The sequence below is a fragment of the Sebastes fasciatus genome, chromosome 12 (assembly GCF_043250625.1).
Source record: "Sebastes fasciatus isolate fSebFas1 chromosome 12, fSebFas1.pri, whole genome shotgun sequence".
Lineage (NCBI taxonomy): Eukaryota > Metazoa > Chordata > Actinopteri > Perciformes > Sebastidae > Sebastes > Sebastes fasciatus.
Window position 1 is genome coordinate 17,606,244 of NC_133806.1, and position 15,907 is coordinate 17,622,150.

General features: G+C 39.9%; 1 protein-coding gene across 1 annotated transcript; it reads left to right on the forward strand.

Moving 5' to 3' along the window:
• The first annotated feature begins 67 nt into the window (after positions 1 to 67).
• erp44 (endoplasmic reticulum protein 44) lies at positions 68 to 15,897 on the forward strand. Its single transcript, XM_074653752.1, has 11 exons — positions 68 to 256; positions 3,809 to 3,881; positions 6,517 to 6,556; positions 6,922 to 7,037; positions 7,989 to 8,173; positions 8,280 to 8,395; positions 8,482 to 8,656; positions 8,866 to 8,977; positions 9,070 to 9,211; positions 13,606 to 13,708; positions 13,809 to 15,897. The coding sequence occupies exons 1-11, from the start codon at positions 197 to 199 to the stop codon at positions 13,914 to 13,916; spliced, it is 1,230 nt and encodes a 409-aa protein (XP_074509853.1). The 5' UTR covers positions 68 to 196; the 3' UTR covers positions 13,917 to 15,897.
• The last annotated feature ends 10 nt before the right edge of the window (positions 15,898 to 15,907 follow it).

Sequence of the window (15,907 nt, forward strand, 5' to 3'; positions counted from 1 at the left end):
TTTTTAAAACTACACTACCCACAAAGCCTAACGACAAAACACCAGGAAGTGTCAACTGGCGGTTTCCGTGGTCACCGTGAGATTGGCTCCGCCGTCGGTTTCCTCCTGCAGCACTAGTACGATAAGAAGAGAAGCGGCGTCGAGACACAAGACTCACCTCCACCACCTCCACCACCTCTAATAACTCTACTGTACAATGAAACTCTTAGCAATATCTCCCTCTCTCGATATCCGCTTCGTCACGGTTGTACTGCTGGTAAGCTCACATCTCTCAGCCTTATAACATACACTGCTTTTATAAGCTACAAGCTAACGTTGAGCTAGCTGAGTAACGTTAGGTAGCCTTAGCTGCTAGCTAACCCTGATGATAACGTGGCTTTTAAAGTGTCTGAAAGGTGATTTAGGGAGCTAGCTCACCTGTGCAGGTATTTATCAGGTTTCATTGTAGATGCCCTTTTGACTGGGTTTCACCAAACGACTCCCATAACTAATACAATGGATGAATATCAACTTCTGCCCTCCAAGAGGCGATTCAGAGTCCCTACATTTAACCACATCAGGCTAAAGATCAGGCTTTTAGTCCATCAGTCCATCTTGTTGCTAAATAATAATGAATGTGCTGCTAAAGAGATGTAAATGAAGAGGACAGATGGTCATTTTTTATAATGGATTATGTATGAATAATGTGTGTGTTTCACCAAACGACTCCTATAACTAATTAAATGGGGAATATAATCTTCTGCCCTCCAAAGAGGTGATTCAGAGTTCCTACATTTAACATCATCAGGCTAAAGATCAGGCTTTTAGTCCATCAGTCCATCTTGTTGCTAAACAATACTAATTAATGTGCTGCTAAAGACATGTAAATCCAGAGGATAATGGGTTATGTATGAATAATGTGTGTGTTTTTTGTCTGATGGCTCTTACTTGACTGTCTGTCTATCTGTCTATGGTAACAGTATGTCTATTTTATATGTGTACTTTTTCCTCAAACTGAGCTGCCTATGGATGCAAAATGAATTTCAGTGTAAAGAGACAATATAAAGTTGTATCGTATCTTAAGTTATCCAGCTGCAATGTCAACTTAGCCTTAGCTGTAGTGTTGCAACAAGCCACAATCCTTCTTATATAATCGATATGTTTTTTTTGCACAACAGACTGTATATTCCAAACTTAATAAATGAGCTAGAGTTGGACTTCTTGGTAGTTGAGGAGGAATAAAGCATTAGCATTAGCTGTTACCACATAGTGACAGCAGGCAGGGAGATAGTAGCTAATTTGCCAAGCATGGTTAGTTTAAGTTTGTTTATTGAATGGGTGTGTCTGCTGTGTTTCATCAGGCTTAATACTTGTTATTATACGGATGCACACAGTGTATTTATTGACTCTTCGTGTATCTGTCTGTATGTGTCTGTGAATTGGTGCTCGCCGGTTGGTGAATTCCTCTGTTGTGGCTCATTCTGATTGGCTGACAACCCGGAACTAGACACACAGCGCTGCTGCTGCTGTGAGAGTTTAGCTTAGGGCCTGAGATGAAAACTTAACTTCTCTCCCGAGTTGAGGAGACATTTCTTCATCGGTTTAACCACTGTAATGTGTCATTTCTTATCAGTACGCAGCTGTGTCATCCTATATGGTAAAAAGGGCACAGTGACTGTTTTTGTACAATGTTGATTCTGTTAAACTTTCAAAGGCAAGGCAAAGCAGGTTTATTTATATAGCACATTTCATACACAAAGGCAATTCAAAGTCCTTTACATATATAAAAGCAAGATAAAGGAGCACAAAGTGCATAAGATAAAAACGAATAAAAGAATATAAAAGTATAAGTTAAAAGAAAAAAATTAGAAGGATAACAAAAACAATCAAAAGACAATAAAGTGCAGCATTTGATCAATTAAGAAAAGCGTCTGAGAACAGTTTGGCCTTGAGACTAGATTTGAAAGTGGCCATTGTTGGTGCATCTTTGATCTCATTTGGAAGTTTGTTCCACAGTTGAGCAGCGTAGCAGCTTCAAAGGGAATCAGGAAATATTTTCTATATAGCTGAAATGATTAGTCAATTGAATGATTATGTAGGTGGTCGACAGAAATATTAGCAACTGTTTTGATTATTGATTAATCTGTGAAGTTATTTTTCATACATACATACATTATTAAACAGTCACTGGTACATCAGGAAATGCTTAAACAATTTTACATCAGGAACATTTTTCGTTTTGGTTTGTGTGTGAGTAAAAGTTCAGTTTCATATTTAGGTTATCCAATAAAGCATAAAGCAGTGTGAGCTCTGGCTATTTCACTGTTTGAAAATTTGTGTTTGTAACACTCGAGGAGGATGACCGTCGTATATCCTGTTTGAAGAGGATCTTGAGTCAGCACAGATCACACAGTAGATAAAGAGAGTGCAGGCATACTTTTAAAGCATTGTAATGATATGTAAGTGTTGACTACAGTGGCTGATGTTAGATAGTGAACATTTTGAAAAATGCAGTCTTTTTTGGACTTCTGTCATGACGTCCACATTGTTAAACATAGGCCTGTTAATAGAAGATTTCATTCATGCTACAGTTGCCTTTTTATTTGCGTCTCTGTTTTTTCAATTGGCAGTCAGCCAATAATATTGGTGTTCTTTCCGGCCATTTCACCCTTTTGGTGAATGTAATTTTAACTCTTAAATTTCTCTGTGCCGATCTCTTTCATACAGATTCTTTTCTACAGCGTTGACATCAGAGCTGGAATTCAGAAACCCCCAGCTGGTGCATCATAATTACAGCCTTAATCTTTTTTTGAGTGATCCAGAGAGGGAGATACATGAAAGACAAAATGGATGGCTGCAAGATTAATTTCTTAACACAAAATATTAGAATTTGACGGACCATAGTTCTAGCTCATGTTCTCTAACTGAAAAGTTGTCAGAGGAAATGACAAAAACAGGATGTTTGTATAAAAGTGTGCAGTATTATTGTGTAATGGCATCATTATTTGAGTAAAGACTAACTGAAAGAGTGAGAGTGCAAATACATGGAGCCTCAATTAAGCATTAGGCGGTGGCTCACTCTATTTGGTGATGAGTTGAATGATTTAGGTGGAGCCCATAATCAGTGCTAATGATTCATTTAAAGATGACCATTAATGTAGTTTGGCCACCTTTGGAGATATGGGGGCTCAACACACTGTAAGAAATGGATGCTCCTCCACTGTTCCATGTTTTGTCACACTTTTTTAGTGACATGTCAAAGTTAAAAAATACTGTGTTTGGATACTTTATTAAAGGATAGAGGTATGTATATCCTTCAACAGATTCTGGACAAACATGAAGTATTGAGGGAAAAAACTGTCCACTGTTACAATTTTTAAAAAAAACAGGTTATGCAGGAAATGGATTATTGTATATTTAGCCCAGCACCAGGACTGACTGAGAACAAAGCACTGGAAAAATTATACCTCTCAGCTTTCCTGGGACACATGTAGGATCCCACAGTAGGAGTTGGAGAAAGTTGCTAACCCTAACCCTAAGCAATACCATGGCGTGTTATGTGTGCTAAGGCATGAGTTTAGCACTATGGTCCACATTGTGAGAGCTGGTTTTCAGTAGAGTCAGTCTAGATATGCTGGTTACCAGTATGCTGACTGGCTGTTGGTTCACTCACTCTTGAGTCATTTTAGTCCTGAATTCCCCCTCTGGTTTCTTAGTCAAGTGTCTTCAGAATCTTTTCTCTCCTCCCCCACATAGTTGTCTTAACCAGCATGCCTGTGTTTTTATGTTTTAATTGCTGATCATCTATCTCTTCTCTGTGTGCCTGTAGGTGATGGGCCTCTCTACTCCTGGCCAAGCAGAAATCACCAGTCTGGATTCAGGCAACATTGATGACGTCCTAAGTAAGGCATCATACGTAACTCTTCAAAAGTGTCTTAAAGGAATAGTTTTGCATTTTTGGAAACACACTTATTCACTTTCTTGCTGAGAGTTGGATGAGAAGATCAATACATCTGCCATGTTTGTTTATTCAGTTTTGGCATAAAGACTTGAAACGGAAGGGAAACTGCTTATTTCCTTGTATTGCTTCCTCATCTAGCCTAGTTCTTGGTAAGGAAGCATATAAGCATATTTCCCCAAAAACTATTTAGTTAATACTCATTCAGATCTTAGTATTTTTTCCTCACTTAACTCAACCTCTTCTACTCTACCCCTTTTACCATAGATCCATTTTTGTCTTTTTTTAGTTGGGACAGGGGATCTTTAGGGGGAAATAGCAGGTCAGCAGTAGATGTCACATAGAAGGGGTGTACATCATTTGAAAGCTGGGAACCTGAAGATTAATTTGAGAGCACTGTGTGTCAATTATCCTAGTCATAAATCTGTAATAAATATAACATTTTGTTTGTGCACCTATTTAAATGTTGAAAGTTTGGAGTGTATGAGGGTTTAGAACATTATGATAGAAGTATATGATGTCCATTCTCATGCTCTATTATGTCTTATAAGTTGTTGCAGACATTGTTGGGTTGATACCATTTGTTACACAGATTTGGTGTTAAATTTAAAAAAATTTTAACCACTCAGGAATTGATAAAAATGATCAAATATTCCCTCCAAAATACAACATTAAAACACCAAGACCTTGAGGAACCCCATAGAAAAAGCCATGCTGTGATTTGGTATCAAATACTTTTGACATTTGGCGATTTGAAGAATTGCATCTTTTGGCATCGGATGGCGAGCACTTCTGTTCTGGAAACTGCCCAGAGACCCCCTTATTTCCATTCTACCTAGGAAAGCCATCCATCCTCTGAATGCTCTAGGTCTCTAGTTTGTGGTTGTAAAGTTTCATGAGGCTGTGATTATCATAGAGGTCACCACAGGTCATTTTATACAGCAAGGTCAAATTTTAAAAAATGGTCTCACTACAATGAAATGGCTACTATGGGGACTAACATCACACGTGAATACAGTTGGGCTCATTGGATCCACAAGATTCTCAGCTTTACAATGATACACAATTTATGCAACTCAAGACTGTTTAGGGACCCCAGTATGCAGAAATTATTTTTAGAATAGGCGGAAATAATACATTTATACTACATGCAAAAAGAAACTGCATGTGATTATCATAAAGTGGGCATGTCTGTAAAAGCTGAAAGGGAGACACGTGGGTACTCATAGAACCCATTTTCATTCATATATCTTGAGGTGAGAGTTTAAGGGACTCCTGTGAATATGGCTATGCCAGTTTTTCCTCGCCAACATTTAGCTGGGGAGCTTTATTAGCCTCCTTTCCGACAAGCAAGCTTGACATGGTTGGTAGCCTGCTACAACCTCTGAAAGACCGTAAAGTTGGTCAAGGACGCCGGTGTCCGCATGAGTAGAAGAGGTTTAGAGATGTATATTATTTTTTCTATCTTTGTTACGTCCAATAAGGACGTTATGTTTTCAGTCCACTTTGTCAGACTGTTTGTATTTCTCTCACTGTTAGTTAGCAGCATATTACAAAAATCATGTGATTTGGTGGCCAGGGAGGAACATGGCCCATTACGCAATTAGTTGTTGGGGGAGATAAGACAAGCCCCCAGGAAGAGCCCCGGGCTAAGAAGCAAATTTTTGTAATCGCCAAACGGTGGAATTATAACTTCTGGGTCAGTCATGTGATGCCATTGGGCCCAAAATACTTACATTGGGAAAGAGATGTCTGTAAATCAGCGGATACAATTTATTTTGAGGTAAATTATCTTCCCAGTACGAACACTTGAATAGCCCTTATTTAAATCATTTGGTCCTAAAAGTTGTAAAATGCTCTAATAGCCAAATCCAGAGTTATTTCCCTTTCTCCGTTCATGTGAATGAGACCCAGTCCGAGGGCTGGGAGGCGGTTTTAAAGGAAACGCTACTGCGCTTGCTCTATGGGCCCAGTGGATGCAGAAAATCGCTGGAAGATTCGGGTACTTTATCACTCGGTAGTGGAGCCATTTTGGCTTCATGCGCCTATGAGCAACTCTCATGGGAATGAATGGGCGCTCGACTCCAACGCTGTATCCAGTTCTCCTTTTACATCCATGGGATAGCACCATTATAAGTTTTTCCCCACTGGATTCCTTCCAACACGTATGCAAATTGGCCACACCCATTGCTGCCTTGTCAGATTTGTCCCCACGCCGCCACGCTGTTTGCCTCATTGTTGTAAGTCTGACCTACTTGATAGTCATTGGCCCTTGGCTTACCTTTCACCAAATAAACATTTAATGTCATTTCACCAGTGGGTGGTATGATAGATAAATACATAGAGTGTGGCCATGAGTCACTGGTCATACATTTATGTGCTCTGTAAGTGCTTTCTTTGTGTTTTTTCGTCAGTGACAGAAAGCTGAGGGGTTTAAGACTGATTAGCCTAATTACAGTTTTTTATTACAATTTAAAAAAAAAATGATTTTACTAGAAAAAAATATACATTCATGAGTGTATTTGTATGTATAGAGGCTTATATATTTATTTCCTGTTTGTGTGTGTGTTTCCTTGCAGATAATGCTGGGGTGGCAATAGTCAATTTTTATGCAGACTGGTAAGTGTGTTGTTTCTCTCCCACACGTCATTGGACCTCTGTATATTGTGTCAAGAATGTTTAAATGTTGTTTTGTTCATGACGCTGATGTTTCCTACAACTGCCACATGGTGCAATAAGCATAATTAGATTGCTGTCATCCACAGTAGAGATTTTGTTGATTTTTACATCACGTGTCTGTGTTAATCTCATTCTAAGTCTAATTAATGGATGGATAATGGAACTGTTATAGGCAAAAATCATTTGTCAACATTCTCAAACACAGCAACATTTAGTTAAATGGATCTAAAAATCTATTTAACTTGCTTAGAAAATATGGAAATCGCTTTGGCCTCACACCACTTCCCCTGCCCTCCTTTTTACAGGTGCAGGTTCAGTCAGATGCTCCATCCAATTTTTGAGGAGGCATCTAACTTAGTGAGGGAGGAGTTCCCTGAAACCAAGCAGGTGGTGTTTGCCCGAGTCGACTGTGACCAACATTGTGAGTATTACAGACCTTTTTATTAGAGTTTAGTGTTCTTTATAACAAAAGTACAACTAACAATTCAACTTAATATCACTTATTGGTCTTTACTGGTCTTTTTTTTTAACCTATTACATAAAAAAATTATGAGAAATGCCCATCACAAGTTACCAGAGCCATACCATTTATTCATTTGATCAACAGCTATTATTTTTTTTATTATTCAACTACTAGTATTTATGTCATAACAATGTGAAACAAAGACAAGTAAACTATTGTTAGTAATTTTGAAGCTGAAACTGAATTTTTAAAATTTTTTTACTTACTTAAATGATTAATCTTTATTATTAGAATTAGTATTAATATATGGGATGGTTGTTGTTTATGGTGATCTAATGCCCTAAACTGCTTTAACACACTGTCATTTTATTATATATAAAACAAAAAAAAGGCACACACACACACACACACTCACACACACTCTTACTATATTTGATGCACATATGTGCACATATGTACACATAGATGCCCAGGACACCAAAGCACAGACACATAAACCGCCAGCCTCAGCCTTTTGAGATAAAGCAAATTAAAGAGAATTATTGATGACCTGCAAACTGTTTGAAGACTAATGACAAAACTGCTGCTTCCTGTGAAGACGGGAGGCTTAGAGACGCCCCGCTGGGAGATTGACACCTGCCACATGCACACACACACCCATACACACACACACACACATTCAGTGTGTGCAGAGAGAATATTTACTCTTGGCAGGGGGCAGCTTTCATGTGGGAGATCAGAGCTCAGCGCTGACTGAAGGCAGTGTTTTCAGACTGAGGTTTAACCTCCGTCTCTGTCACTGCTCCGTTCCTCATCCCCCCCATCCCCATGTGTTTTTACTCCGCTTCGTCCTCTTCATCAATTGATTCGTCCTTCTTTACTTAACTTCTCCCCCGGCTCGCTCTGTAGCGGACATAGCCCAGCGGTACCGCATCACCAAGTATCCAACATTGAAGTTGTTCCGCAATGGGATGATGATGAAGAGGGAGTACAGGGGTCAGAGGTCGGTGGCGGCCATTGCTGACTTCATCCGCCAGCAGCAGGTCGACCCTGTGAAAGAGATGCACTCAATGGCGGAGATTAATACTCTGGATGTGAGTGACAAACACACACACACTGTGTCTACAAAGCATTGCAAATTTCAACAGTCATTGTAAAAATCATGGTATCATTTCTTTTCTCAACTTTCTTATTCAACAGAGGAGCAAGAGAAACATCATCGCTTACTTTGAAAGTAAGGACTCCGATAACTACCACACATATGAAAAAGTTTCCAACATCCTTCGAGATGACTGCACATTCTTGGCGGCCTTTGGGTGAGACAAAACACCATCTGTATTTTAGGCTCAGTTTTAATTCTTCTATCTATCTTAAACATTTCTTCTCTGCTTCGCTCTTATAGAGCCGTATCTGAGCCCGAGCGCTTCAGTGGAGACAATGTAATCTACAAGCCCGTGGGGGAGAGCGTCCCTGACATGGTCTACCTCGGCTCACTCAGCAACTTCGACCTGACCTACGCTTGGGCCCAGGACAAGTGTGTGCCTCTGGTCAGGGAGATCACCTTTGAAAATGGAGAGGTTTGTCACCTTCATATTCATATAGAGCATTGTCAACTTGATCCATTGCTTTTTGGTCTGATATGTAAATCTGGATATGTAGAGATGTTTACACAAAAACCCGCCTGGAGGGTATTCATGGTGTCTGTTGGTAGTCCATCTGCTGAGCCACGGAAAGGCCCTTACTCCATCTGTCCTCAACGCTTTGTGTGTGTATTTGTGTTTTCCAGGAGCTGACTGAAGAAGGAATCCCGTTCCTCATCTTGTTCCACGTTAGAGAAGACACAGAGAGCTTAGAGAAGTTCCAGCATGAAGTGGCTCGCCAGCTCATCAGCGAGAAAGGTGAGGCGGTGAATTTGAGTTACTCATGAGCCAAACAGCCTTAATGTGTACAGAAGTGGTGTTCACGATGTCGGTGTCTCCTCCTCTCTCAGGGTCTATAAACTTCCTGCACGCCGACTGCGAGAAGTTCCGCCATCCTCTGCTCCATATACAGAAAACACCTGCCGACTGTCCCGTCATTGCTATAGACTCATTCAGACACATGTATGTCTATCCCGACTTCAAAGACCTCAAGTAAGTACCACCTTGCACTTTCTCAATTTAGTGTGTCTGCAGCAATATAGTCCTTAAAGGGCGTGTCAATCTGCGTTTTTTTCCCGTTTTTATTTTTCAAATGGAAAATGCCTACTCCGCTGTTACCAAAAAGCAGTGACGAAGGTTACTAAAGTAAGTTAATCAAAGCTAATTAACAAGGTTATGAATAATCTGAACAATAGCACAAGCTGAGTCAATGTTAGCTGTGCTAAATTTGGAAATAACTGAAAGGGTTAGTTTGGATTTTTTGAAGAGGCGGTGTATGTATACTCCTGTGTTTCATGAGGTAAAATTACAGTTTTTGTGAATGTAGTCTGGTGTCTTTAGAAAGAGTGATAAAACTGCTTCAGTTCTCCGTCAGAAAGGGCTGTCTGACGACGAGGTAAAGTGGCTCTGGACAGGAGCAGCAGAAAAATGTATTTTAGCCGCCTTTAAGAAAATCATTTCAGTTTAAGTTTATGCTATATTTAGAATATTTTTACCTTACCATCAGACAGTCCTTTCCGACTGGGAACTGAAGCCATTATATTGCTCTCTTCAAAGCCACCGGACAACAGTAATTTTACCTCACAGAACACGGGAGTTGCTGGTCTACAGCTGCATCGATTGGCTAGTTTGTGCTATTGTGTGATTTTCGGATCCGAACTAGCGTGGCCTCCACACAGCAGTGCATTGCTTAGTTTTTGTGTCGGTACTCCTTTCTGCTTCTCCAAACTGGGAGCATGTCGACCTCAATCTAAGTTACTGTACTGTAATTTACTAATGCTAATACACTGACCATGAGGATGTATATATATACTGTACATGTGGCAGCGTCATCATGCAGAAACTTACGTCAGGTCACGTGGGAAAACGTTTTTAGAAAGACTTGGGGAAAATAGCATTTTGACGCTAAAAATTCTAAAAATCTGACCAAAATTCGAATTTTTGGATTTGAATACACAAGGAACACCACTGGGAAGCCACAGAATTATATAAAAACCTCAAAAATAAAACAAAAACAATGGACCTGCCCTTTAAAGATGCACAATATTACCAATGTCTGATAAATGATAAATGATAAATGATTGTGGTAATTTCAAACAGTAGCAACATATTTAATTTCTTTTGCAATTCCACCATGTGTGCATCTCCCTTTAAACATTTAGAAACATGTTTTTTAAAAATAAGAGTGATGGTGATTGTTTCATGCAAAAAGAAATAGCCAAATATATAAATGAAAACTTACCACAAATGCAGCTGTAATTAACAAATGAATCATCCACATGTCAAATCAGTCTGATGTATTCAGCGTTCTTTTGGACATTTTTGAGCAATTATTGCCTGAAACTGATGCCGTATATGAAATTGTTCATAACGAAATTTCCTTAAATAAAGTTAATTTCATTACACACACACACACACACACACACACAATCACACACACACACACACACACACACCATAATCCACTGTGCACTCAACAACAGAGAAATGTCACACCTCCTAAAATCTGTCCTTTATGAATGGGCCAGGACACCGGAGCTAATGTGACATGATTTGGCACGTGCAATAAGTGCTAAACTAATCCAGTCTAATCTAATTTAATCTTATTTATTCTGCCCCCCACAACTCGGCCTCCCCCAGTCTCCAATCAGGGTCTGATCAGATAGACACAAGCCCTGAGGACTGACCAGCCCTCCACAACCTAATTACATCACATCACCACCGCATGTGGCACACAGCTTGTAATTACATTAGCGCAGTGTATGTTATATATATATATATGTGTGGTTGTGTGTGTGCATGCTGCCCTGACACACGGGGTTAGCTGTGACTGGGGACCTGCTCCGCCTGTGATATGACAACAGCTCATGACCTGTCATTAATAAGCACACTTCACAGGACAGCGTTGATATGGATTAATGCTGCTTCATGACACGTCCGCAGGGGCCGATGTCCTCTGCTGCTGCCACAAGCTGTTTTGTCTCGTATCAACTTTATTGCTGAACTTTGTGTGTAGGAATGCCTTTCTCAGACAGACTGGCTTTTAACAGGCACGTATGAGTGATTTAAGAGAATTTGTTGCATTCACCAATTTTCTTGTATCCTGAAATTTCTCTTTGTGTGAACAAAATTCATGAGTGATCTAACCCTGTCGTACGAGTCATCTGCCTCTCCTCGTAAGGGGAGGAAAACAAAAACAACCAAAGGATCCTAATAATGCCTTAATCTGAATGAATTTGGAGGAGGGATGCATGATCTGATTTTTTTTTTTCAGTCCCGATACGATACCCGGGCTTTGGGTATCAACCGATACTCTGTACCGATCCGATACCAGTGTTTAATTGATAAGCTGTGCCGCGCTCTGTGGAAGTGCCTGGGATCATTCTTCTTTGTGTAGGGCAACATCAGGCTTGACTTAAACATTGCTTTCTTAACTTGTAACAAAAAACAAAATGTAACAAATAAATACATAGATATACATTTACTGAATTTTTATTTGTTATTAAAAATATTGTTCACTAGCAACTTGGTAAAAAATCTTCTAAATTAACAGGAATTATAATTCAAGTGTAAACCTTTTTTAATGCAGCAACAAATTGGTCAAAACTATTGAATTAAAATTCCATTATATTATGTATAAAGTATATAAACATAGAATTGAATTGGATACCCGATCCAGCTATTTGAGTCTGTATCGGCCCGATATCTGTATCTGTATATCTATATCTATATCTGTAGAATAGAAGGCTCGCCTATTTTACACGCGAGCCGCTCGCGTGTCGGCTGCGTGTCCCAGCAGCAACAGACAGTGAAGGTGATCTATTGACAGTATATGGACATCATATCAGCTACATAATACAGTTTACATGTCTAGACATCTGTAGAATATGTCACAGACAGTGAAAGTGATCTAGTGACTGTATATTAACATCATACCAGCAAGACTTTACTGCAGTTTACATGTCTAGACATCTGTAGAATATGTCACAGACAGTGAAGGTGATCTATTGACTGTATATTAACTTCATACCAGCAAGACTTTACTACAGTTTCGAGGTCTATCTGTAGAATATGTTACGGAGATGAAAAAAAGTAAAGTTAAGTAAACTTGTTTTTAAATCTACACTTCCTGCTTTCATTTCAAAATAAAAGCCCTCAGGCGTTTTTTCTATAGACAGAATCCCTTCATTTGTTAACACAAGGCTTTTATTCTGAAATATGAGCAGTCAGTGCTGTGGAACACGCAGTCACTTTGAGAGGTCCAAGAATTGATAATGTTTGGGGCTTAAATCAACACTTCCTGCTTTCATTTCGAAATAAAAGCCCTAAAGCGGGTTTTCTTTGCACAGAATTCCATCATTTGTTAACACAAGGCTTTTATTCTGAAAATTGTGCCGGACAGTGATGTGGAACAAGCAGTGACTTGGAAAGCATCATAAATGAATACAGTACGGAGTTTTAATTGTGGATTATTACTATTATTTAATAATTACCACACGTTTCTGAACCTTTCTCTGTCTAAAATAAATATAAATTATATTTATTATGAAGTTAAATGGCCATTAAAAGGCAAACTCTATGCAGAAAGAAAGGGCTGACAGCAGCAGCAGAAACACAGCTGACAGGCAGCCGACATGCAGCCGACACACAGCCAACACGCGTCTAGTGTGAACACCAGACTCCTGCATCACGCAGCCACCACGCGACGCAGACGCCACGCGCTCCTGATGCGGGTAGTGTGCCCATGACTTAAATTGTAAAACACTTTGTTCACAAATTTACAAAAGCACATATAAGTGCAGTTCATTTACCATGTCAGACCATTCCCACTTCATTTCTGTCGCCGCTGCTCTGATGAAGTCGTTGACAGCTGTACTATTAATATTTTCTAACTAGTTTCAGATCCCCTAATACAAATACTGATACTACTAAAATGTCCAACAGCAGAAAAGGAAGCTCTGCATTGTTAATTTTTCTTTTTACTCTCGGGTAACATTTTTGTAGGTCTGTCCTCAACCACAGAAATTCTTAGTCGACCATCAATCATATGATTTTGTCGACTAATCAGTTAGTTGATTTAATCGACAGATCTGTAAAACTGAATTTCTCAAAAAAGAATCACACAAAACCGCCACTTTAAATGTGTTTACCAGAGATGTGCTCATCAGTTTCTTCGAAATAAGTCATGCCACCAAGAGGTGGCAGCCCTACATTTTTGTGAATGGGCCTGCCTTAAATCTCACAAACTGAAATAATCAATTCATAACAAGTTGGAGCAGTTAAGAGTTGTTTGAATCCAACTTGTTAGTACAAAGACTTGGATGAACAAGCCTCAAAGGAAAAAGCATGATATCCAATGTGTGTTTCTCTGTGTGTTTTTTTTTTAGTATCCCTGGCAAGCTGAGACAGTTTGTGTTGGACCTTCACTCTGGGAAGCTTCACCGAGAGTTTCACCATGGTCCTGACCCCACGGACAGCACACCCGGACAGGTCAGACAGCAGCGTCAGCACGCACTAGTACAGTCACTGAAAGTTGATTATTTGCTACATCATGTGAAACTTGACTGTCTGTTCTAAATGTTCCCCTCAGGAGGAGACGGGAGAAGTGGCCAGCAGCCCTCCAGAAAGTTCATTCCTGAAGCTGGCGCCCAGCGAGACTCGCTACACCATCCTCAACCGGGACCGTGACGAGCTGTGACCTCAGCAGCCTTCCAGTGATCCTGTGACTCAATGCCACGCCCCGGGGTCAGGGAGGGGGTTAGGGTTGGGACAGGCCAGCGGGACAGAACAGCAACACCCAACACCCTTACCGAAGAGAGAGAGATAGAGAAGAGGAGGAGAATGAAGAAGAAGACAAAGAAGAAGACAGGAGTTCAGTCCACAACACAACATGTTGGAATAACCTATATTTTCATAACTCTTTCACGTACAATTTTTATTTTGGATCAAAAGGAAAGGGGGTAAAGAAGAAAAAAGTGTGGGCAGGGGTTAGGGGCATTAGGACATCAAGAGACGTGTTTTTACTTTTATTTTTTTTGGAGCTTGTAAATATGTTTGTGCTACATGGGAGTCTCATTGTTGGTCTAAATTAAATGCAGAGTTTTCTTTATTTTATTCCTTTCTTTTACATCACCTGGCTTTTTGTAGAAAAAAAATCCAGTTCCCTCACTCCAGTTGTACGGTTCTTATCTGTGGGTAGTCCAGTTCAGCCTGTCTGAGAGGAGACGCTTGCTAGTCTCACTGACCTCACGGCTGCATCTCAATATGACCAACTCTAGTCTAATTCATTTGTATAGCACAAGTTATAACAACATGCCTGTTTGAAGTAGCTTTATCTCCATATCTTCTCCACACACACGGAATCTGAAGGAATAGAAACATATTTTTAAAAGCTTGTTAGGGGAAAACATAATTTCAAATCATGACTTGAGACTGAAGATAAAGAGACAGAGCTACTCCAGCCTATTGAGATGCACCCCCTTCTCTCCTTGGTACTAAATGGTTATAGATTACGATGTCTCTTACAGTGCTTAGAAAAAGTATTGCCCCCTCGGACCTTTTGATGCGTCACTGTTTTCACAACGCTGAATCACAGTGGATGTAATTAGGATTTTATTTTTCATCAACAATCGACAGAAAATAATGTCAAAGTGAATGAATTCTAAATTCTGTGTTTAGTAGAAGCCTAAAACTGCACAACCCCCAAAACACACCAACCCTATCATGAAGCCTGGTGGTGGCAGCATCATGCTGTGTGGAGGCTCCTCTGCAGCGGTAGAAGGTTCAATTGATGCAGCAAAGAACAGAGGAATCCTGGTGAAAACATGCAGCTATAGATGTATATTTAACAGCAAGACAACCCCAAACACAAAGCCAAATCTAGACGTGGATGTGAAAGAATTAGTGTCCAGATGTTACAGGCCTGTTGAAGTAGACCTAAGACTGTAACTGTTGCCAAAGGTGCCTCTATTATTATTGTCTTTAAGGACATGAATACTTGTGCAATCAGGAATTTTGTTAATTTTGTACCCAAGAAATCTGAACTTCTTATTTGTCTGTTCAGTGTCTAAAATGCTGATTACCTCCACTAAAGTAAAACATCAAATGTCCAAGGGGGGCCGGATACCTTTTTTAAAGGCACAGTATTTGCCATAACACCTCTGAGTTGTGTTCCCGGAAATCAAATAAGAGGAAAAAAAACGTTTTGCAATTCTGTACTTTAAAAGAATTTATGAAATGGCTGTTGTTTTGCTGTTGCCTGTCGTCAAATGTGTCATCATGCTGGGGGAGAAAAGACTGCGTCCTTCCCAGTGTTTTAAAGAGACGAGAGGGGAAAACCCATGTGATGAACGGTGGAAATTTAACAGTCTGCCACTTTATACAAGTTCTCCTAAAACTGGTTTTGTCTCTTTATATGTCTTTGAGGTTTTGGTACAAGTCTAGATCCCTGAGATCCCCTGAGCGTGAATGAAGTCAGATTAAGAGTGTGGGGGACCCATTGCTAAAAGTTTGTACTGTGCGTCCTGCCCTTCCGTAGAGGCCAACAGATGCCTGCATAGTGACATATCAGCCCACATACAGGAGAGCAACGGGGGGGGAGCGTGATGCCATTTCTAAACCAGTCATCTCAGAGGGGAAGAAGAGTTAAAAAAAAGTAAATTAAAAACCATTTTACAGGATATTGTGTTG

Coding starts and splice junctions, on each gene's coding strand:
- erp44 (XM_074653752.1), top strand. CDS start 197: ATGAAACTCTTAGCAATATCTCCCTCTCTCGATATCCGCTTCGTCACG. Junction 8,396..8,481: donor ACATTCTTGGCGGCCTTTGG/GTGAGACAAAAC, acceptor TCGCTCTTATAG/AGCCGTATCTGAGCCCGAGC. Junction 9,212..13,605: donor CCCGACTTCAAAGACCTCAA/GTAAGTACCACC, acceptor TTTTTTTTTTAG/TATCCCTGGCAAGCTGAGAC.